This window comes from Salarias fasciatus, chromosome 4 (assembly GCF_902148845.1).
Source record: "Salarias fasciatus chromosome 4, fSalaFa1.1, whole genome shotgun sequence".
NCBI lineage: Eukaryota > Metazoa > Chordata > Actinopteri > Blenniiformes > Blenniidae > Salarias > Salarias fasciatus.
Genome location: NC_043748.1, coordinates 7,994,498 through 8,017,858, shown reverse-complemented (window position 1 = coordinate 8,017,858; position 23,361 = coordinate 7,994,498). Strand labels below are relative to the sequence as shown.

General features: G+C 46.2%; 1 protein-coding gene across 4 annotated transcripts in view; it reads left to right on the top strand.

Moving 5' to 3' along the window:
- Positions 1 to 7,954: 7,954 nt before the first annotated feature.
- Positions 7,955 to 23,361, top strand: part of LOC115386506 (E3 ubiquitin-protein ligase rnf213-alpha-like) — a 109,788-nt gene continuing 94,381 nt past the window's right edge. For 3 of the 4 annotated variants that reach the window (XM_030088838.1, XM_030088837.1, XM_030088835.1), the window contains exons 1-3: positions 8,037 to 8,087; positions 9,214 to 9,330; positions 10,134 to 10,288. In XM_030088838.1, coding sequence (XP_029944698.1) covers positions 9,231 to 9,330; positions 10,134 to 10,288 — 255 coding nt within the window. In that variant the 5' untranslated portion in view covers positions 8,037 to 8,087; positions 9,214 to 9,230. Of the gene's footprint in view, positions 8,088 to 9,213; positions 9,331 to 10,133; positions 10,289 to 23,361 lie in introns of all 4 variants that reach the window. The other variant, XM_030088836.1, reaches the window with a different exon arrangement.

Here is a 23,361-nt window from a genome sequence, read left to right as displayed (position 1 = left end):
TCCAACATGGACTGAGCTCCATCTGCATCGGTGGTTTCACGACCATGAGATCTGTCCATGGTCACATGTTCTGGAACAGCATCAACATTATGAAAGGTACAACAAACACAGTAGGCATCAAGAGAGGAGCTGTACAGGAGGTTAGGAATTGGTGTGCGTCGCCAATCGGGAGCTTCCACACAGGACTTAGTGAACGGCCTTAAGTCTTTCGCGGTGTGTGTGGCGGCAACGAGGAGTGAGATGTGTGGGTGACAGGGAAGTACCCCTGGGTCCTGGGGCGCCTCCATCCGGTACCACTTTCTTTGGGTAGGTGTAAGCGTCACTCCTAATGCCACACCTGGTTTTCCAATATACATTTGATGTATCGATAGAGGCCAAACACGACCTGCGACCTTGTAGAATTCATCTGCATAGACTGGATCCTCATTCCTGTCATAAAACAATGTACAGTGATATGGGTCAACCAACGGGAGGTAAGGTCTGAGCGAGCGAATCCACGGGCGCCACAGGTCGAGCAGCTCTACACATGAACCCCAGGAGGGCGTGGCAGAGTCGATCAGAGCCCAGTAAACATCAGCCAAAGGTCTCATTGGCTCAGGAAGTTCTTCATTCGCTTCCATCATCAGCATGCTGTCCGTTTGCTGGCTGCAGTGAAAGGTGGAGCCATCAGGGAAGATCAATATCATCCCATCAGCTGTGCACTTGATCATGGGGCACAGGCGAATGAGCAGATCACGGCCGAGGAGGTTAATGGGGCACTGTGGAGCAAAAATGAAGCTGTGGCGAGCTATTTGGGAGGCAATCGTGACAGTCACAGGGGAAAGAAAGTGCAGGTCGTTAGGCTTTCCTTCAAAACCAGTGAGAGAGACAGTCTTCGGGGTGATGTTGGCACCTGGTGGTAGGAGATGAATAGAAGAATACCTCGCACCGGTGTCCACCATAAAGTCAATGTCCTTCCCTTCTATCCTCAACGTCAGACAGGGGTCCTGCAAAGCCTCTGTCCGCGCTGGTTCAGGATCGCGTCACTGTGGATATTGTCCCACTGATCCCTGTGGGCCGGGCTGCTGCTGAGGAACAAGGTGCATTTGGGGAACCTGGGGTTGTTGGTTACCTGTTGCACCAGGCTGTTGGAACCCCTGTGGCTTGGGTCCTCCGTAGCCTCCTCTACCTCGTGGAGATCCTCTTCCTCTCGGCCTGTTGTTCATGGGCTGACGGCAGACACGTGAGATGTGTCCGGGCATGCCACACCTCCAGCAGTACACGGTGTCACCACCCTGACTCAGGATACCACGTGGACCCACCGCCCCCCACGTCTCCGGTGGCCCCATATACATTTGTGTTGTCATTGCCCCTCCAACATATGGTGTGGGATCAGGAACCAGAACTGGTGCTGACTGTGGGGGTGTCTGTGTGTTATCAGTGCAGGGCATCTGTTTATTTTTACTGCCCGCTGCATTAATATTCATGTCAAGCAATTTGAGCTCTAAATTGCCTTTGTGTGTGGCTTTGGCCTGTTGTTCCTCCTGCCAGGTTCTCAGATGATGCGTAGTGTGCGTTACCCATCGAGCATGTTCCGCTCCAGGCAGATCCGGGTTGTCCTTCAGCTTGGACACCACAGGGGCCGGCAGTCCCTTCATCACGGCAGTCCCTTCATCACCGCTCCCCTAAAAATCTGAGAGTGCAGAAGTGAGGCGGTGGGATGCTGTCCGGTCCTCAGCGTGAAGTCCTCAGAGGCCTGGGTCATAAATTCATTTGGAGTCTGTCCTGCTTTGGGGGAAAACACCAAATCAGCATAGACACACGCCAGAAGAGGGAAATACCCCTTCAGACAGTCAGACAGCTGGGTGGTGGAGCGGGTTGCCAAAGGTTCAGCCGGGTCATCTCTGTCCCAGCCAAGCTGGGCCAACACCTGCTGACGATCCGCGGCACTACAGCATCGGGTCAGAAGTCCCGTGATGTCACCTTTGGACAGTTGCTGTCCTGCCGTTGCCTTACCACGGCGCAACCTGCCTTGCTTCTAGCCATAAAAACAATAAACTTTTAAAGCTTTTGCAGAGCAAAGGTTATTTCTATTTATTTTATGCACAGACAAGAGATTAATTGATCACCAATACCTGAATGAGGACGGGTGAAGTTGAGAATTCCGTTGAACCAGGAGACTGGACTCCTCTTTTCTTCATCTGCTATTTGCTAATCAAATACAAACTTCAATAATAAATCCTTCAATTCTTCCACAAAAACGCCATTGTTACACCTTTGGGCAATGTGGAAACAGGAGAATGCAGCCTGCAGTGAGGGGGCGTGGCCTCGGAATTCCCTTCTGCTGGAGGATGAAATGTCTGCAGCAGGAGAACTTTCTTCTTGCTGTCATCAAGCTGAACTTTCTCATTGAATATGTAGAGGCCCTTAGTCACTGAGAAAGGATTATCTGCCTCTGAATGTAGGATGTCTGCATTTTATTTTATTTGTCCAACTTCCCAAGCACTCCAAAAAAATTAATTATATATAAAAATCATATACATTGTTGGTTTATGGTTTAGTATTGGTGTTTGTTTTGTTTTTCTGCTTCTGAGTGGGGGTGGGTGGGGGATGGGGTGTGGGTTGTATTTAATCAATAAATGATCTGTACACACATATACATACAATAAAGTCATTAAGTCTTTAAAGTTACACGACAGATAGTTTTTCATTTATTATGTGCATCTGAACCTGAATTGTGACACAAAGAAGCAGAAATAAGCTTAATTCCCCTCAGACAGTCTGGGATGTGGAAGAGCAACCAGGAAATAAAATGTATTTAATCAAGTTAACAGTGAGCTTTGCTGCAGTGCATTTGAAAATGAGGAGAGGTGTTCATTTGATTGGTTAAATTTCGACATGAGAAAGCCAGAGGCAGACTTTTGGAGAATGGTCTGTCTGCAGCCTGCAAGACGGAGGCGTGTCGTGTAGTGACGTCACTACACGACACGCCTACTACACCGTGCTACCTGACACGCCTCAAAGCAGAAATGAAGTAAAAAAAGAAAAATGGCGGACCATATGCAGACTGTAAGTGTCAGCGTATTTTATTTATTTATAGTTGTAGCAAGTAAGATTTATCAATTGCATAAAACAGAACGAGGCCAGGCCGTTGGTGAGGAAACTCAGGAACATTTTAGAGGGGGTTAAAGGAATACTCCACCCAAAAAACGATTTGGCCTCATTTTCTACTCACCCTCATGCTGAGAAACACTCTGGAGCACTTTTTTGATGTTTCAAATGCAGTTGGAGATGTTTGGGGACTTTCATTGTCAACAAACAGGGACCGACAGAGCCCGACAGAAAAAACGGTCCATAAAGTCCACAAAAACGTGCCCATTTTCCATCATACTGCTCGTTCGCTGTAATCCAAGTGTCCTGAGCGCGTAACGTCCATAATTAATTCTTAATGAGGTAATTTAGTATATTTTAAGAGCCCAAACAGGGCGCTCTGGTACAGCTCAGGTGCATACCTGCGCGCGCACCCTTAACTACGGAAGCCGCGGCAGACCAAGCAACACGCTTGCGCCCTTTCAGCAGGACACCGAATTCAAAGCTTTAAAACAGTAGCCAATCACTTTTGTGGTTTTCCACAGCTCAGTCACTCACAGCAGAATATAAACAGCGAAACTTCTTCTTCTACGCTTGCTATTTAGAAAAGCAGTCGCTGAATGCGCGCAAGCGTGTTGCTTGGTCTGCTGCGGCTTCCGTAGTTCAGGGTGCGCGCGCAGGTATGCACCTGAGCTGTACCAGAGCGCCCTGTTTGAACTCTTAAAATATACTAAATTACCTCGTTAAGAATTAATTATGGACGTTACGCGCTCAGGACACTTGGATTACAGCGGACGAGCAGTATGAAGGAAAATGGGCACGTTTTTGTGGACTTTATGGACCGTTTTTTTCTGTCGGGCTCTGTCGGTCCCTGTTTGTTGACAACTAAAGTCCCCAAACATCTCCAACTGCATTTGAAACATCAAAAAAGTGCTCCAGAGTGTTTCTCAGCATGAGGGTGAGTAGAAAATGAGGCCAAATCGTCTTTTGGGTGGAGTATTCCTTTAACGTTATTTGCCTGTTGGCTTAAGTAGATAAATCTAAGCTAACGCCAGTTGGTGTTGTAAGATAGCGAGCAGAAACACATTTTTCTCATCGTGGTCTAGTGCAGCAGTTTAAAATGTTTAATAGCATCATATCGGTAATTATTATTACCATCTGGAGGGTGACATGAACTGGTCATATCAGTTAATTGACAGCTTGTCCGCAAGCATTTGTGATGTACCATTAGTTTGGTTAAAGTTGTTGTTCATATTTACAGTCAATCGTGTACTTCCTACAGTCACAAAAGTTACAGTTTCTTAATTAATAAATGCACATGACCCTGAACAGATGAGAGACATATTTCAATGTGTACTGCGACATCTAATTGAAAATCTTTAATTTTTGTTCTTTTTTGACAGTGAATTGAAAATGATGGAGGAAAAAATGGTGAGGCACGTGTCAGAGGAGGCAGCAGTGAAACTCCAAGCGTTCAAGGAAAAAATGGAAAGAGCCCTGTCCTATGAGTCATTTCTCAGCTGGCTGTAATGGCTTCTCAGCCAATTATGTGTAAAATAAAATGTGAGAAGCTTTGAAATGTTTTATATTTTTTTCTATTTATTATATATTATGTTTGTGTAGAATATATTCAGTTTCTACATTTCACAGAGCCATTCACATGACATGACATAAAAAAACACATGCACATAAAGTACCAGATTACAAATTAATGTGATAAGATCTCCCTCTTCACTACAAACACATTTGACAGACCACAAACAGCAGTAATGAATGGCTGCTTGTCACAAAACGGCCAAGACAAAGGAGGGAGATGCACACAAAGTTATCATGGCGTGTGTGGTCTGTATGATTCGTGATGTGAGTGATGGGTGTTGGAGTGTACATGGTGTTGTAGGGTGGACTAAAGGAATCAGAATTCCAAACAAAGACCAAGAGGTGTTGCAGGTAAGAGAGAAGACCAGCAACTGAGCTCCAGGAGAGGCCCACAGCTTCCCAGAGCCCAGGTTGTGCCGATGCTGCTGACGACCCTGCTGATGTCAAGAGATGAAGCATGGGAGCAAGGGGGTTGTCATACTGCTCTCTCCTCAGTAGCCTACAAAATGGAGAATTCACAAATGAATTCCCCATTAAAGATGAATAAAATTACTGTCATCACACATTCTTTTACTTATTTAATTTACTACTGTCACATTCATAATAGTCTAACATAGCCCCCCCTTTTCAAATAAATCTACACATTATGCTCTTAGCACAAGCGCTGACATTATTTATTATTTAGCTCATTAATTCTTGTCCTGAGTGTTTTTTCTCGTAGCAAAGTCGAAGAAAATTTCCCACCTCAATCCTTATTGATTAATGGAAATTAAATTTTTCAGAGTCTGAAGTAATGCAAACTTTTTTAGGCTATTTTGCTGCTTTAATATTCATTAAATCCTACCTTAAAAAATCTTTTCCCACTTAGATAATAATAATAATAATAATAACGAAATTTGTACGCTTTTGAAAACATTCATTACAGGGCAAAGAATGCACAAGCGAAACCGGCCTACAATAGAGAGGTGTGTTGTGTAGCGGTGTAGTGGGCGTGTCGTGTAGTGATGTCACTGCATGACACGCCCACTACACGACACGCCTCGGTCTTGCAGGCCGCAGACAGATACACCTGGAGGAAGCCGCTGTGAGCTGAGACCAACTCACCGCGGCTACCTGGCCCACCTCTCTGCTTCATACAGGCAGGGGATTGGAACCGAGCCCACTCCTCATCAGTTTGATGACAACACGCTTTATTTGCATAAATAAACTCCCAGTCCCGGCTCCAGCCCAGTGTAGACGGGGTCGGGGGGAGGGGGCGACGCATAGGTGCCGAAAAAGTAACGGAGCAACACAAAAACGGAATCCACAGATCATAGGCCTGTTCTACCATGTCCAACAACGTATGATCATTAACCACATTGCTAAAAAGCAAAAATAGTAAAAAAAAAAACAAAACAAAAACAAATGATAAAATAACCAGCTCTCACCTTTAGCAGAGCTGGAGTCTCCTCTTTTGTTGACTTTTGAATAGCACACCACTTCATATTGATCTAAGCAAGCCAGCAGAGTTTGCTGTTGTTTTTTAAAGACATAATAGACTGAAAACTTAATGTTTTTAATGAAATACTATATTTTGACTGAGGGGGCGAGGCAGTCTGCCCCCCCTTGACTCCGGGTGCACACTTGCAGCAGCACGCACGCGTCACATGTAACTTAAAATTATTTTGTTTTTATAAATTTTATTTATTTCAGTTAACTGAATATGAATTAACACCATGTGACACACGAAAGAAATTATGAAATCTTTAATTAATTCTTTTATAAGACTGCAAGACCAACATCAAACTTTTTGCACTACATGTTTGTGCATCCTTAACTGCACTGTCTGTAGCACCTTCTCTTCATCATTATCTTTACTGCAAAATGATCATATATGATCAATAGGCTGCAGATCACCTGCAGTGCAATAATGGGCTTTTGGGGACAATGATTCTGTCTGGCAGCCTCTTGTACTCTTGAATGACTTCTTTCAGAGAAATTCGTGTGGCTCCCCCACCACACCTCCCATTCCAGAGCATTTGCAAAATAAAGTGTGCCCCCTGCATCTCCAAGCCCCCCTTCCCCTCCCCTTCGCTAAGTCAGTCAGTTTACTGATAGCCCACTTTAGTTTTAATACAATGACATTTCAAGTTTAACATAAGGTTGAGGGCTATTATGTGTAGAGCATGTGAATTTAAAGTTACAATAGGAAAACATTGTCAGATTTCCCTGGAATACTCCCGTGGAACAGAAGTCAAAAAGGACTACAGCATTGCTATAAATGGCTGTAACCCTTAAATAAAATCATAAAAAAAGTTTGAATTCAATTTTAGGAGAATCTTCAAATACAACTAAGTATGTATGGATTCTAGACAGTATAATGATCATGAAACACACCACATTTAAGCCATTTTACTCCAATCTGATGAATCCAGTCCTATAAAATTAAGTGATATTGCTCTTTTAAAGTTTTGGGAGAGTGTATTAAGTATTGAAGTCAGTGATCAACATAGAGTGAGAAATTGGACCCAATGGCAATTTCAATTTTGTAGAACTTAAAAAAAAAAATATATATTTTATATATATATATATATATATATATATATATATATATATATATATATATATATATATATATATATATATATATATATACACACATATATATATATATATATTTTTTTTTAAGGATACTTAAAATGTTGAAATGGTTGTAAGTCTTGGAGACCTTCCCAAAAAAAAAAACAAAACAAAAAAAACCATATACCTTCAAGTGAATTAAACTATCTCTGCTTTTGGTGCTTTTTTGTAAATGAAATGGACCTGTTGATGAGACAAAGAGAGGAAGGATCCATCACGCAGCCCCTTGCTGACATTGATTAGCATAAGAAAGTCACACCTAGTAAGGCAGACTCCTGAAACTGGCTGTCTGCAGCCTTTTGCTGGCACAAGACCTGTATACCAGCCATATCCTCTCCCCAGGTACTCCTGCATACAGCCCATTTTTTTGGCTGTGCCCCTTATCGTCTCCCCGACCAGCTGAGTGTAGAAGCCGCGGCGCTCCTGCAGCCTGCTCTGATACCCGGTTAGCTAGTAGTTAGCAGCGCCAGCTTATGTCTGTTAAACAGGGCTGACGCCGAGCGTTATGAGGACTCTGACATTTTAATGCTGTCGATACATGCGTGCGGTCACTTTAGCATTAACGCCAGAAACTGTCAAAGTTAATTTGATATTTATGATTCAACGCGGATAAAAACCGAAAGTGACTGCAACATGTTTTTATTTTCCTCATGAAAGCCTGCATGTGATTGGTTGAACTAGAAAGCCAAAGATGGGTTAATCAGATAAGAGGAGTCACTCCCTTTTTTTTTTGTTTTTGAATAAAAGTTGAAAACCCCAAAGCAGACGGAAGCGATTGAACCTACGCGTGAGTGGTCGTGTTGGTGAGAAATGCAATTTATATGAGTTCAAAACAGTGTAGCAAACTTTAAAACTTTACTCAGGTTTTGTTTTTATTCGCTTTCTAAGTCTGGGTTTACTGTGTATAACATCTTACCTCCGCGGTATTTTTTTCTTTGTTTAAATGTTACAATTTGATAGAGTTAATTGTGAAAACCTGGGAAAGAGTTTTCTTAAAATGATTAAAATGATCAATAAATTAATGAATACAGAATCTTAATCTTAGACCGTCGTGAGACAGGTTAGTTTTACCCTACTGGTGATGTGTTGTTGCAATAGTAATCAGAATATATAATCTTTCCGAATCATTAAATTTCTGCCCTGCTGGGAGCCAGACAGCTTCTAGATTGAAACTAATTATCTATTAACTTAGCTCGATTCGCAATTATTAAAATCCAGATTAAGATTTGCATTTAATTAATTCAAATATTTTTTTTATCTGCATAAAATGAGAATATGATATCATATAAAATTATAAGAAATGAAACGACTGCAGGAGAGGAAAGAAGCTCTATCAGTTTATATGAACCTCCATCAATTAACATTGCTGTCATAAAAATAATAAAAAAAAGGTCAGGGAACAACAATCAGAGAAAACTAACGAAGGAGTTAATAAAAACCTCAACCACACAACGTATCAACTCAGAATTGGTGGAATTCTATTTGGACAGAGATAATGAAAGAATTCATCTTTAAAAGGGAAAAAGTGGAAAGTAATTTGAAATCTTTTGACATTTTTCTGTCACAAAAAGCCCTAAGCAAACATTTTCTCACTCTGTGTGGAGAATAAAATACTTAAATTACCTGCTTGGCTTGTTTACACCCTGGTATTAGAGATATGGTAGTGAACTACTGCAGCTCCACTGTGTTTTCTCTGTGTTGTTGAGTCAAGTTATTTTATTATTGACTGTAAAATCCTTGCGATTGTTGTGAAACAGTTTCCACCGTGATCAAATGAAATACTAACCAGTTGTTGTTTAAAGCTGATCAAAGTCCAGATGAGGGAAAATATTTTGTTTCTTATCATTGCAGACCTCATTTTGTGAGAGAAATGAAAGTGAAAGGAGTGTGTTGCATGACTCGTCTGATAAACAGGTTCTTTCTGCTCAGGGAGGAGACCAGTGAAGATGAAGTGCACAGCCTGTCACCATCAGATACCTGAAAAAACAGCCAAATTCTGCAGCAAATGTGACAAGACACTTTCTGTCCAACCTGCAGTTACAGAGGGTACGTAAACAAGAGCAGTAATGTGTAGCATTTTTGAGGATTTCATCAAGTTGGCCACCACATTCACTTATAAAATCACACCCATTAGAGAGCATAAGGTTTAATTTTTTATTATTACCATTGTGCCATGCAAGAGTTTGCGTCTTAAATTTCTGTCAGTAGAAACACGAGGAAACCTTTATAATGTCAATGAAGGTGGTGATATGATATATACTGACATTATGTTAGAGGTGGAATTAAATATACTCATGTTAGTGTTGTTTGGTACTGGAAGTATTTCAGAATACTTTCTTTAATGACAGATAACATGTAATTTCACTCCTACTTATTCACAGTGTAAATCTTTTATGCTACTTTTGAATAGTAAAGTAACTATTCAGAACATTCAAAATGTGAATTCATATCCACAACTTTAATTCAGCATTTTGATGTCTACTTTCTTTGTATAGTTTTACTGTTTTACTGATTTGCAAGTAGAACAGTAGTAGAATTTTTCAGTGCTCTTTCCGTAACCTCACAATGGTTCGTCATGTTACTGACATGTGACTCAGTGTTTTGCCCCAACCGGAGCTCCTGCAGAGGGCAGTAAAGCTGGATGGACTGAGACTGAATTCTATGATTAGTTGAAATGTTGGATGTAATTTGCCTGTGATTTACCTAAAATTCAAACTACTGCAGCAGTAGAGCGCACTACTGATGATAGCACTCAAAGTATTAACCTCAGTTTTAAAAGAGATGTTGTGTTTTTTTATGTGTCTTTGAACAAAGAAACTCTAAGATATTTGTTTTTATTTTTTATTCAGAAGCAGGGGACCAGCCGAAACGTTCGGTTGCAGACTCAGAAAGTAAAACTGAGAATTCAGGATCTCAGCAAGGTGACCAACACATGGACGACAAAGAGTCCAATAAGTCTCAGAAACGGGCGAATGATGAGAACATCAGTAACGGAAAGAAGAAGGTGAGTGCAAAGGTCAAACACTTGTGCTGCCTTCATTCATGTCATTCATTTTACATATGATAATGTTTTCTATTTTCAATATGGGATACATATACCCAATGCACAAAGGTCAAACAGTCAGCATTTATTTTTATTTGATTTTAACACAAATGCAGTGTCTGGGGGTCAATATTAATGCTTGTCAGATTGTCTCGGACAAGTAAAATGCCTATTTAGTCAAGAAAATATACCTGTCAGCTTGTCAGATTGAACAGTGGATTGTGCTGCAGAAACTACTGTTGGTGTTTGGTTTAATAAGGCGATATGTTGTGTTTCTTTTAGGGCTGGGCACGTTAACGCGTTAATAATGGGTTAACGCACTGCTTCCTTAAAGCGATAGTTCAGGATTTTTGACATGAATCTGTATGGCATCCCTGTCAGCATTATTGTTCATTCACACAGACTGACCCCTGACTAGGGCTGTAGCGATACACTCATTTGACGATACGATACGATACACGATATTCAGCTCACGATATGATATATATCACGATTTTCGGCCAACGATATGATCCGATACGATTCGATGCAACTCGATACGATTTGTTAAACTAACATCATTTTCTGCAAGATTTTCAGGGGAAAGTGTGATTTTGGTGACATCTTGTTTAAGGATCGACCAATTATTGGCCTGGCCGATAATATCGGCCGATATTGGGCATTTTTCTAATAATCAGCATCGGCCTTTTTTTCCACCAATATCCGATAAAATTTTTTTTTTACCGTATTTCCCGCACTATGAGGCGCACCTAAAAGCCTCTAATTGTCTCAAAGCCCAACTGTCTGCCTTATATTTCGGTGCGCCTTTTTTTTCAGAAAATACGGTAATAAAGACCACCCGGTTGTCAGTCAGTTGTCTTGACTACGGCTCCCATAATGCATTGTGATGTGATCACATGAGCAAACAACTTCTGCTTGCTTGTAGCTAAGCTAGCCAGTTCCAAAGAACGGCAAACATGAAGCTTGAGGCAGATTCTCCGCCTCTGACCCGTCAGTCACCAGAACCACACAGTTTGTCCTCAAGTCTCCCAACCGGAGAGCACGGCGCGCGGCTGCACAGCCGCGAGGAGCGGCCCGACGCCAGCGGACAGCCCGCTCGCTGGGACGCTGGGAGCGGTCGGCCGGCAGCGGTCAACCGGCAGCGGATTACAGTCAAGTCGGCCCCACGCATCTTCCGTCACGCACTCACGCCACACATTGAAAACTGAAAAAAAAATTACCAGTAAATGTGTCTGGTGCGCTGCTGTGGAACCGGGAGGAATCAAACACAAGCCTGTCACAGACCGACCGCTGATTTTTTTTTTTCCAGTTTTCAATGTGTGGCGTGAGTGCGTGACAGAAGACGCGTGGGGACGAGTCGGTCGGGGCGACCGGGGGTTGACTGGTTACCGTGCCGAGAACAGACTGCCTGCCGAAAAATGACTCCCCCCACGGGGGCGCGCATCGATTAGTGATAACATTGATTTTAACATATTTTTTAGCGTTACAGTAGCTACAACTTTAGTTCAACCAGGATTCTCCATTGTTTAATCTATTATTATTTTTTATTCCTACAGTACAGGACATACAGGGGACAAAATACAAGAAAATGAAGGAAAGAGTTGTGTTAGCAGCAGCGACAGATAGTTGAATATTGGAGTTTTGGAGAAGTTATGGATGAGATGACTGCATTATTGTGTGTGTGTGTGTGTGTGTGTGTGTGTGTGTGTGTGTGTGTGTGTGTGTGATAAATATAATTACATGTATCAGTAATAATAATAATAACAATAATAATAAAGTAATCACACAATTATAAACTGAACGAAAACAAAAGGCCTGAGTATAATGAATGTAGAAGTGTTTTCCACTGAGCACATCACATCTCTCTTCACTAGTCACTTCACTACTAAGTCACTACTCTGTGGAACAATGTCCCACCCACAGCTACATTTTGATGCCAAAATGTTCATTTTTGCTGCAAATGAATATCGGTTCAACATATCGGTTATCGGTTTCCATAAGTACCAATAATTGGCATCAGCATCGGCCCTAAAAAAGCCATATCGGTCGATCCTTAATCTTGTTACTGTTCCATTGACTTGGATTGATTTAACCGAACTGAAAAAAGAATGCATCAAATACATAATATATGGCTCTGACTATGCAGAGAGAGTCTACAGCTTGCAAATGCTGAACAAAGTGAATCAAAGACGTGGCGAGAAAATTTATTTTTAATTGAAACAGTGCAAACTGTGGCTTGCAAGCCTTTGTGAGGTGAATAAAGTGCAACAGCATTCCAGTGCACATTGAAAATTGCAGCAAGTGGCCTGTTCTGAACAGTTTCTTTTACAGTTTTTTTTAACTTCACATTTAACTTCTGAGGGTATCCCTCTCGCCACCCAGTTAGTAAACATAGTACCTTGGTTACTCTAAAACAGCCAATAATTCAAGTAACAACGTGCCATTTGAACACATTTAACTCACTGGTGACGTTTGAGGTGCGCCCGTAGGTTCGTTGTATTTCCTGAGTATTTGACGTTTGTGTGACACAGCTTGCAAACCGCAAAATTTTTGTCCAAATCAACACTTTCTTTCTTCTTTTTAAAACTTTTTAAAACATCTGATGTAACCCTTTAAGCCCTGGGCTATTTTTCAGAGCCTCTTCTCGAAAATGACACCAAACTAAAAAGAGTATAACACTGTAATAACTAGGCCTATTTGAGTGGTTACTGTCTCCTCATAAAGTGAACACTTGTAAGATTTGTCCAGATGTGTAAATATCAGTATATATGTTACTGGTTAAGTGTGACTGAAGATGGAACACAGCACAAATGAAAAATTTTCAGTCTCGCCTAAAAAAAAAAAGCACTTTCAATGTGATCATCTCTTTGGAAAAATCCAGCTGCAGCTCTAAACCTCCATCAGATCATAGACAAATATATGAACACTCTCTCTGCAAAGGTTGATTCTGTGAAAGTGAAGCAGAACAACATTTGATAGGTTTTAGTACAGACAGGTCAGGCGATGGCACACTTTGGCACACTGTGGTGCCATTTGTGAAATCTGAATTTTCTAATGTACCAAATCATATTTTTCACTTTTATATCACTGCTGAGGTTCAAAACATCCAAACAGAGCAGTCTCTGGCGTGACTGCAGTGGAAATTCACAAAGAGCGTGTGTTTACGCTCAGCTGGACGCGCCGTGCGTAAAGCCTCCTCTGTATACAGGCTCCCAGCTCCGCAGCAGCTTCATGAATACAGACACCCCGTACGTCGCTAGACTCGTCTGAGCCAATAGAATGCAGCGGGGGTCACCGACATGTGATTGACAGCTCTGTTAGCCAATCAGAACAAGCAAAACACCGTCATGGCGCAGACAAACTGTATGGCGCTGACCAATCACAGAGCTCCTTGAGGCTAACTGGGGTCAGTTCTCTTTCAACATTCGTTTCGGTATCTCACTATGGGACACGCCCCCAGCGCTGTTCCCCAGAAGCAATATTACACTACGCCAGTCCTGACTGGCAGACTGACGTGACGTCGGCTCCGCAGGGAGGGGCCTCCCCCTGCTATAAGAGCCCCGCGTCGACGTCATCTCCTCAGTCTTTCACCTCTTCTCGCTCCCAGAAGCACCTCTCAGATGCGTTTTGTGGCTAGACAGGCTAGCTTTACCGTTCGCAGAGCGAGCTCACACCTCGGTCGCCGAACGCTACCTGTTCTCCACATTAGCAATCTGGGATTAGCAGACGGTCTGTCCCCAAACAGCGGCTGCTATAGCTTGTTGCAAAACTCGCTAGCTACGGAGCTAACTTGTCGGAGTTTTTTACCGCTTCCTCACCATGGACGGGACAAAACCTCCGACCAAGACCTGCACATGCGGAAAGAAGATTTCGGGCACAGATACCCACGCTGCTTGCAGCGCTTGCCTCGGGCTGCAACATGCCCAGGAAGCGCTCGCACTCCCGGCTTCTTGTGAGCATTATGCACGTCTTTCGCTGAAGACTCGCCGACGCAGGCTAGCTCGCCAGGCTAGCCTGTCGGAGGTGGACCCTATGTTAGGGGTAACCATCCCCCCGACACAGGTGTCGCTGAGTTCCCGCGAGGACACCATTCCCGCGGGAACGAGCTGGGGCGAACAGCTCGACGCGGTGGCCCCGCTCACCGACCCCGATGACGACGCTATCAGCCTAATGGCCGAGCAGTGCGACTTCGGGGCGGCGGACTTCGAGTCCGGGGACAAGCCCGTCAGCCTCGGCTCCGATGGAGATGAGGAGGACGACGGGCCGTTTAACCCCTCTCCGGCTGCAAAGCCGATGGCGGAAGACAGCACGCGCAGCGGGTCCCCAAACCCGGCCGCCTGCATGGATTTGCACGCCGTCTGCCGCAGAGCAGCTGCAAAGCTTGGCATCGCGTGGCCTGAAACCCCCGCCGAGACCACCACGTCTCGTTATGAGGGAAAAAGGCTCCCGAAAGCCAAAGCCGCGGCCAGACAACTGCTGCCAGTCTTCCCTGAGTGCCTGGAGGAGGCGACCCGGTCGTGGAGCAATCCACTTACCGCCAAAAACCCCGTCCAGGGAGGGTCGGCGTTAGACTGGGACAACATGGAGGAGAAAGGTTTTTCCCACCTTCCCCCTGTTGAACCTCTCGTGGCATCTCACCTCCACCCCAGCCTGAAATCCACCATGACTGCAGCGGGACCCTCCCTGCCTTCCAAGGCCGAATCTTTTCAGTCTTCCCTGACTGAAAAGGGCTACAAAATGGTGGCGACAACGGTGAGAGCACTGAATGCTTCTTCCCTGCTTCTAGCCTACCAGGCTGAATTGCAGGACGAGATGACGTCCTCACCTGCGCCAGACCTGTGGGACGAGCTGTGCGTGGTCACCGACCTCTGCCTCCGTCTTCACAGGAGCGCTGTTCAGGCTTCGGGACGAGCCATGGCTCTCATGGTTGCCCAGGAGAGAGCCAGGTGGCTGAACCTGTCCAGCCTCTCCCAAAAAGAGAAGGCGAACCTCCTCGACGTGCAGGTGGACCCAAAGGGCCTGTTTGGCCCAGCCGTGGCCACCATGCAGAGACGATGCGAGGAGAAGAAGAAGGAGGGAGAAGCACTCCAACTGTGTCTCCCCAGAAAGATGCCTCCCCCTCCTCCTACTGCACCCAGACAGACTTTTGCGCAGGCCGTGGCCAGGTCGGCCTACCGGACCCCAAAACGTCAGTCTCAGCCGACAGGCCGTGTTTCCAACAAGCCTCCTGAGCTGAAAGGTGCTTGGCTGAAAAAGCCTTCTGCCACTAGTGTGACGTCAGGGGACCAAGCTGGCCCTCCTGCCACTCTGGGGGCCAAAAAGAAGCGCCGCGCCACCTAGAGCGCAGCCATCGAGGGGGGAAGACGGGCTCCGCCAGACGCCAACGTCGTCCCTCCCGAGTCATGTTCTGGCTCACATGTTCGAGGCATGTTCCAGCCCACGGAAGAGGCGTGCAGAGGCCATGGAGGCACTCACAGTTCACGGCCCAGTGAAGAGAAGAACACTCGGACCTGCAGAGAGCTCAGAGGAGCCACAGCGGAGTCCCACAAGCACACACCAGTGCACAAGCACACACCAGTGCTCATGTTCTTCAATAAACTTTTCATTAAAGATGTTTCAGAGCGCGGATCCAGGCCTGAGGCCAAGGGCGCAGCCAAAAACATTCAAAATAATGAAAAATCATATATGTGTGGCACAGGACACACCTGTGCAATCGCGCAGGGGGCCTCTAGAGGGAGCCATTGCTCCATCTATGAGGAAGCAGGCCAGCACACCTGCTGTGGAAAGCAGAGCTGCTGTACCGCTGTCCGCCTCTGTCCAGCATTGCGCTCACACAGAATCCCCGCTCGGCCCGCTAGCGGTCCGAGCCCAGCAGTGGCGGGCATGTGGAGCAGCAGATTGGGTAATAAAGACCGTAACCAGAGGTTACAGGCTCCAATTCGCGTCCGCTCCTCCCCGGTTCAACGGGATATTGCAGTCGCTGGCTCGGGGAGAAAAAGCTCGTGTTCTGCAGGAAGAAATCACTTTTCTGCTGATCAAAGGAGCTATTGGAATAGTGCCGCTGGATCAGAGCCAGTACGGTTTCTATTCGAGATATTTTCTGGTCCCAAAGAAGGACGGGGGGTTACGGCCGATTCTGGATCTGCGCTCTCTGAACAAGTACATGAGAAAGTACAAGTTCAGAATGCTGACGCATGCAGTCCTAATCCGCCTCGTGCGTCCAGGCGACTGGTTTGCATCCATAGACCTGAAGGACGCTTACTTTCACATCCCTATTTACCCCCCTCACAGAAAGTATCTCAGGTTCGCCTTTCAAGGCGTAACATACGAATACCAGGTGCTCCCATTCGGGCTTTCCTTAAGCCCGCGGGTGTTTGTCAAATGCACCGAGGCGGCCATCGCCCCCCTGCGGCACAGGGGCGTGCGTGTGGCAACTTACATCGACGACTGGCTTCTCATGGTGCAGTCATCACACCAGGCCCAGGAGCACGTGAGGCTGCTCACGTCACATCTCACTGGCTTGGGTTTCACAATAAACCGGGAAAAGAGTGTTTTGACACCCACTCAGAAAATCCCGTTCATTGGCCTGTCACTGGACTCAGTTGCGTTCACGGCTCACCTGTCGGCGGAGAGAGTGAAAGCCTTTCAGGCTTGTCTGGCACAATTCCGCAGAGGCGCACTTCTGAGGTTCAGGACGTGTCTCAGACTACTAGGACTGATGGCATCAGCACTGGTAGTTCTTCCACTTGGCCACTTGTACATGAGACCGTGTCAGAGATGGGTGACGTCACTGAAGCTGAACCCGGCGCTCCACGGTCGCCGTCACGTTCTTGTTTCCTCCGCGTGCGCTCTGGCGCTGCGCCCATGGAAACGCAAAGGCTTTCTCACTGTAGGCGTTACCATGGGGACGGTCCTGGTGAGGAAAGTGATCACTACAGATGCCTCTCTGTCGGGCTGGGGAGCCACGCACGAGGGCAGGATAGTGAATGGCACATGGGGCACGCAGGTGCGCGGGATGCACATAAACTGCTTGGAGCTCCTGGCTGTCTCTCTGGCACTGAAACACTTTCTGCCTTTCCTGAGAGGGCAGCATGTGCTGGTCAGAACGGACAATACCACGGTGGTGGCATATATCAACAGACAAGGGGGACTGCGCTCGCATCACCTTCACAGTCTGACACACAGACTGATCGTGTGGAGCAGCTCCCACCTGTTATCGCTGAGAGCGACGCACGTCCCCGGCATCCTGAACCGGGGGGCGGATCTGCTCTCCAGAGGGAATCCTCGCTACAGGGAGTGGAAACTCCACAGCGAAATAGTGTCCCAGATATGGCAGAAATATGGACAGGCAGAGGTGGACCTCTTTGCCTCGGGGGAGAACGCCCAGTGTCCCCTGTATTTCTCCCTGTTGGACCAGAGTGCTCCCCTGGGTCTGGACGCTTTGGCACACGAGTGGCCGCGCGTCTTGCTGTACGCGTTTCCCCCGTTAGAGCTGATCACTCCTACGCTCGCCAGGGTGCGGCAAAGGGGGCTGGCTCTGATTCTGATAGCTCCGCGCTGGCCAGGGAAACACTGGCTGTCGGAGATATTTCAGATGTTGTGCGGTCAACCTTGGCCCCTGCCCCTCCGCAGGGACCTTTTGACGCAGGCACGCGGAGAAATCTTTCATCCTCACCCGGAGCGCATGGCGCTGTGGGCTTGGCCCGTGAAAGGTTTAACCTGCTGACAGGTGGGCTCCCGCATAACGTCATCGTAACTATTCAGAGCGCCAGAGCCTCGTCCACACATCGTGCGTATGAGGGAAAATGGCAGGCTTTTGAAAAATGGTGCGTAAGGGCAGGTCTGGTGGCTTTTCAGAGCCCCGTCCCTGCTATCCTGACGTTTCTGCAGGAGCTGCTGGATAACGGTCTGGCCTTCTCCACCGTCAAAGTGTATTTAGCCGCTATATCGGCTTGTCACGTCGGTTTTGGGGATAAGACGGCTGGCCAGCATCCTCTTATCTGTCAGTTCATGAAGGGAGCGCGGCGGCTTCGCCCGGTATCCAGGAGCTTGACTGCGCCCTGGGATTTATCCTTGGTGCTCGAAGCTGTGTCACGCCCGCCTTTTGAGCCACTTCAGCAGGTGGACCTGCGGATGCTCTCCCTGAAAACGGCTTTATTACTCGCGCTGGCATCTGCGAAACGCGTGAGTGATATCCATGCGTTATCGGTGAACCCGGCCTGCATGCAGTTTTTCATGGGGGGAAATAAGGTTTTATTGAAACCTAACCCCGCATTTGTGCCTAAGGTTTTTAACCAGGCAACTTCGTATCGCCCTATCGAGTTGGCGGCGTTTTATCCCCCTCCTTTCGCGACGCAGGAGCACGAGACGCTTAACGCGCTCTGCCCTGTGCGCGCGCTGAGGGCGTATGTTGACAGGATAGCCGGACTCAGGAAGTCCGAGCAGCTGTTTGTGTCATGGGCCGCATCACATCTGGGAGATCCGCTCACTAAGCAGCGTTTATCTCACTGGATCGTGGACGCTATTAGCGTAGCTTATAACAGCAGGGGGTTGCAACCCCCTGCGGGGCTGTGCGCGCATTCCACGCGTGGTGTGGCCGCGTCTTGGGCGCTTTTCCGGGGGGTTTCTGTGGAAGAGATCTGTGCGGCTGCCAGTTGGGCGTCGCCTCACACTTTCACCAGATTCTATAACCTGGATGTTACTGCGCCATCAGTGTCTCATGCTGTGTTAGGCGTGGGTTCTGTACCCACTGTGTCTGCCTGACCGGCTGGACATATGCGCCTGGTCTTCGAGGTAAGCTTGTCTGGCAATACGGGAGTCTCTATATCCCATAGTGAGATACCGAAACGAATGTTGAAAGAGAACTTTAGGTTAAGAAGTTAACCCCGGTTCTCTGAAACATGAGTGAGGTATCTCACCAGACCACCCTCCTTGCCTGGAGCGAGGAAGAGGTGTGCTTACAATGACTGAGGAGATGACGTCGACGCGGGGCTCTTATAGCAGGGGGAGGCCCCTCCCTGCGGAGCCGACGTCACGTCAGTCTGCCAGTCAGGACTGGCGTAGTGTAATATTGCTTCTGGGGAACAGCGCTGGGGGCGTGTCCCATAGTGAGATACCTCACTCATGTTTCAGAGAACCGGGGTTAACTTCTTAACCTAAAGTTTTACGCCCGGATTTACGTCAGAGAATGCTAGGTGGCTAAGCTAAGTGATCCCGATGGACAATAACCGCATAATTCGGACTCTATATGGACAAAAGTCCAGGTAAGAGGCGATTTTTTTTACCGCAGTTTGAAAACGCGATCTTGCTGTTGGCTGTTTTAGTGGCATTTTCTGGCAGATTCTGTGGTTTTAGAGGGCTTTGAGCGGTATGGTTGTAACCAGCGGAGTCTCAGCTCTCGTCTGAGAGGCTGTTTGTGTGAATTGTATCATGTTTCATAGCGCTACGATCAATATTTCGGCGAGTGGGTTGACACGATCACGAATATGGTTCATAATTCATTTAGCCTTATAATAGCCTTAATGTTATAATGGCTGATATATTCGGTTAGCCCAGGTTCTGCTGTTTAAGCATCATGACATTCTGTCAGAAATAATCCATATTATTAGACAATCTCTGAAATGTTTGCTGCCAGGGGGCGCTCGGGCTTAAGACACGGCGGCGCTGGAGTTAAATTCTCTGCCATTTTCTCGATCCTTCTTGCTCTTTCTTCTTCTGTGGGTAACTTACTAGAAGTGCTACAGCGACACCAGTGGCTGGCTGACCTAATTGCTCTTCCTGCAAAGCAGACGGAGCAGGGGGAGGGGGCAGCGAGCAGAGTGCCGGACGGAACAAGCGGGATTTGAATGAGACCTAATCTATCGATACTTGCGGCTGAAAGATCGATACTTTCTGGCGAAAAAAAATATCGATTTATATCACAGAATCGATAAAATTGCCCAGCCTTACCCCTGACAGCGTCCAGTGAGTGGAGATCCTGTCCGGTTTACGTCCAGAGGAAAGTAGTCCAGCAAGTTTGCTGGGGGCACGAAAATAAAGCGTTTTTCTTCACAAACCAATATGTGTTCGAAAGAGTGACATATTTGCATCACAAAACCGTTGTCGACGAAAAAGTCAGACCTCGTAAACGTTTGGCACTATTTCCTCTCCCTTCATATCACTCCACTCTGTCTCCAGCTGCAGGCAGCCGCACTGGTTTCACTTTGTTTACCACTAGTAAAGAGCTAGCTACCTCTAGCTTTAGCTGTTAGCATCTCCGCGCTGCCTGCAGCTGGAGACAGCGTGGAACTCCTGTTACCGCTAAGCACCGCCACGGTCACAACGTCCGCAAGCCGCGGCAGAGCCAAAACGGCAGGCGGGGAAAAACCCTGGTCTGCGACCCCACTCGGGATGCGGCAGCTGGGCCACAGAGACCAACACGGTCAAGCGGAAAGAACACCTGTTCCCACTGAACACAGACAGGGTCACACCATCCGCCAGCCAAGGCAAAGCTAGAATGGCAGGCGGAGAAAGCCCTGGGCCGTGACCCCCCACTTTTGGGAGGGCTTTTATTCTGAAATTCCACATCAGACAGAGCTGATTTTTTTCTGGGTTTCATCCTGGGGTGGAGTACTCTCAGTTTGAGGTGTGTCGAGGTGTAGAATCTTCAGGCCGTCTCCATGAGGCCGCTCCAGCCGAGGCTTCCCCTCCAATCACGCCTCGATCCCACAGAGCCTTTTTGGATCCCAATATCAAGGTGTACAATAAGGACCTGACAACTTCTGGCTGTTTAGTGATGTTGTTTCCCTGACAAGGAATTCTAGTAGCGTCCAGCAGGCAAAAAGAGCGATGTCTAAACTGTGTGTGTGTATTTCTGATCCCTCGCTCGCAGGCGGGGTTCTCAAACAGTGGTTCTCGGTAGTTTTCCATCGTCCGCCCCGTCCTCTCTCCCAGGCACGTGGATCTCCCAGGTTCCGCATCCCGGGTTATCTCGCCCCGACAGTCTCCGTCCTTCACTCCCTCAAGTGTTATCTGCAAGAGCTCAGACGAGAAAAACTTCCCGGGACCTCATGTGCTTTTTTCATGGCTAAGGTTACAAATCATTAAGAAATACAAAGAAATACAAAAGCAGCTGCAAAACAAAGTTAAATGCATATTATATTGGGATATTTTTCCCTGAGTATCATATGTGAGCAAGCAAGTATTAAAATAAGGATATTGAAACTAAAATAAATTCCCACAGGTGGAACAGTCCAGTTATAAGTGGTAGTTTTTCCATAAAGCATAAATCCTTGTGTACATACAGTACAGTTAGTGTCAAAGTTGAGAGGGCTTTTATTCTGAAATTCCACATTGGATGGAGTTGATCTTTTCTGAGTGTCATCCTGGGGTGGAGTACTATCACTGTGAGGTGTAACGGTCCAGTTATAACTGGTAGTTTTGTTTTGTTTTTTTTTTGTTTTTTTAATGTTCACTTTTGGCCTAATGTAACGGAAATACGAACGTGTAAAATGCTTTTACTTTGAAAGACTACGGGCAGTCTTCAGGCACTGAAAACACGCAAAATAAAGTAAATTTCCCTTCAACACACAATCTGGCTTAATGAGGCACAAGTTGGCTTGACTGAATGTATCCTGTCTTCTTTGTCTGAAGGTCAGAAATAGAATGAAGTTTGAGGAAGTGTGCACTCATAACAAACTTCGTTTTTCATCTGCTCTGCTCTTGCTGGTGTGTGTGTGTGTGTGTGTGTGTGTGTGTTGGGGGGCTTGGGGTTGGCAATCTTGGTAAAGACTTGGTATTTTAAGTTTTTAAGTTATTATAAATCATATTTGATTGATGAATTGTAAAATTATTATTGTAAAATTATGCTTATTGCAAAATTCTTGCAGAAAAAAAAAACAAGGTCCCTGTCCCAGCTGGAGGCAGGATGATTATTAGAGTACTTTTGAATTCATTATTGTATTATGCACATAATGCGATTAATCGCGATTAGTCGCAGAAAAATTATGTGATTAATCGCGATTAAGAAATTTAATCGTTGCCCAGCACTAGTTTCTTTACAGTGCACAAGCTGAATGTGCACGCTCTTTGTCTTTGTTTTTTTTGCATGCTCCTCATCTTTTCCATTTTTTGCATGCTCTTCCTCATCTTCTTCTCTGTTTTTGTATGCTCTGTCTTCTGTACTTTTGGTGTATTTCTGTGGCAGAGTTACAGCCTCCCACCTAAAGGCCTGGCATATGTACTACGAGGGGGGACCCAAAAGTTTCCGGACTGATTCTATTAATAAAAAAATACAATGAATTTCCGACTTTGGCCGCTAGATGTCGCTACAGGATAGCCTCATGCATAACTGTGCCAGGTTTGGTCTTCCCCCGTGAAGCGGTCAGCTGACAGTCACTGTTTATGTTGACAGAGTGACACCCCGCTCTTCGATTTTTCAAGATGGCGGATATCCACGGATATGCGCTCTGTCAAAACATTTTGTTTTTTATTGGGAAAACAGCGGCAGAAACACTCACCATGTTGCAGACATTCTTTAAGAAGGATTCTTAGGGTGTCTGAGTGGTTTGGGCCCTTTAAGAGTAATCAGATTACATCACGAAGACCAGGCACGCAGAGGACAACAATCCACTTCCAGAACAGAGGAAAACGTCACAAAAACTGAAGAAGACGTCCTGGTAGGTCCACGCAGGACTTTTGATGACATTGCAGAACTGATGGGAGTATTGTAGAGATCCAGACAGATCATCCTCAGGCGGTTATTAGAAGCAGAGAGATGAAGGCACCCGGAAATTGCCGCATCATAGCAGACAGCAGACCACAGGACGCCCCGTTACGCACAGAAATAGCACCAAATGTTGTGCGTAAAGCATATTTTTGGACTAAAACCGTGACCAGCCAGCCTCCCCACCGCCATATTCACCTGATCTGGCCCCAGACGACTGCTTTTTGTTGTCAAAGATGAAACTGGAGCGGCAGCGGAAAGGTAAGACAGGCATAAAGGCGGGGGAGGGAAAATCGAAGTTCTATCTTTCCGGCACAGTTACGCACGGTCA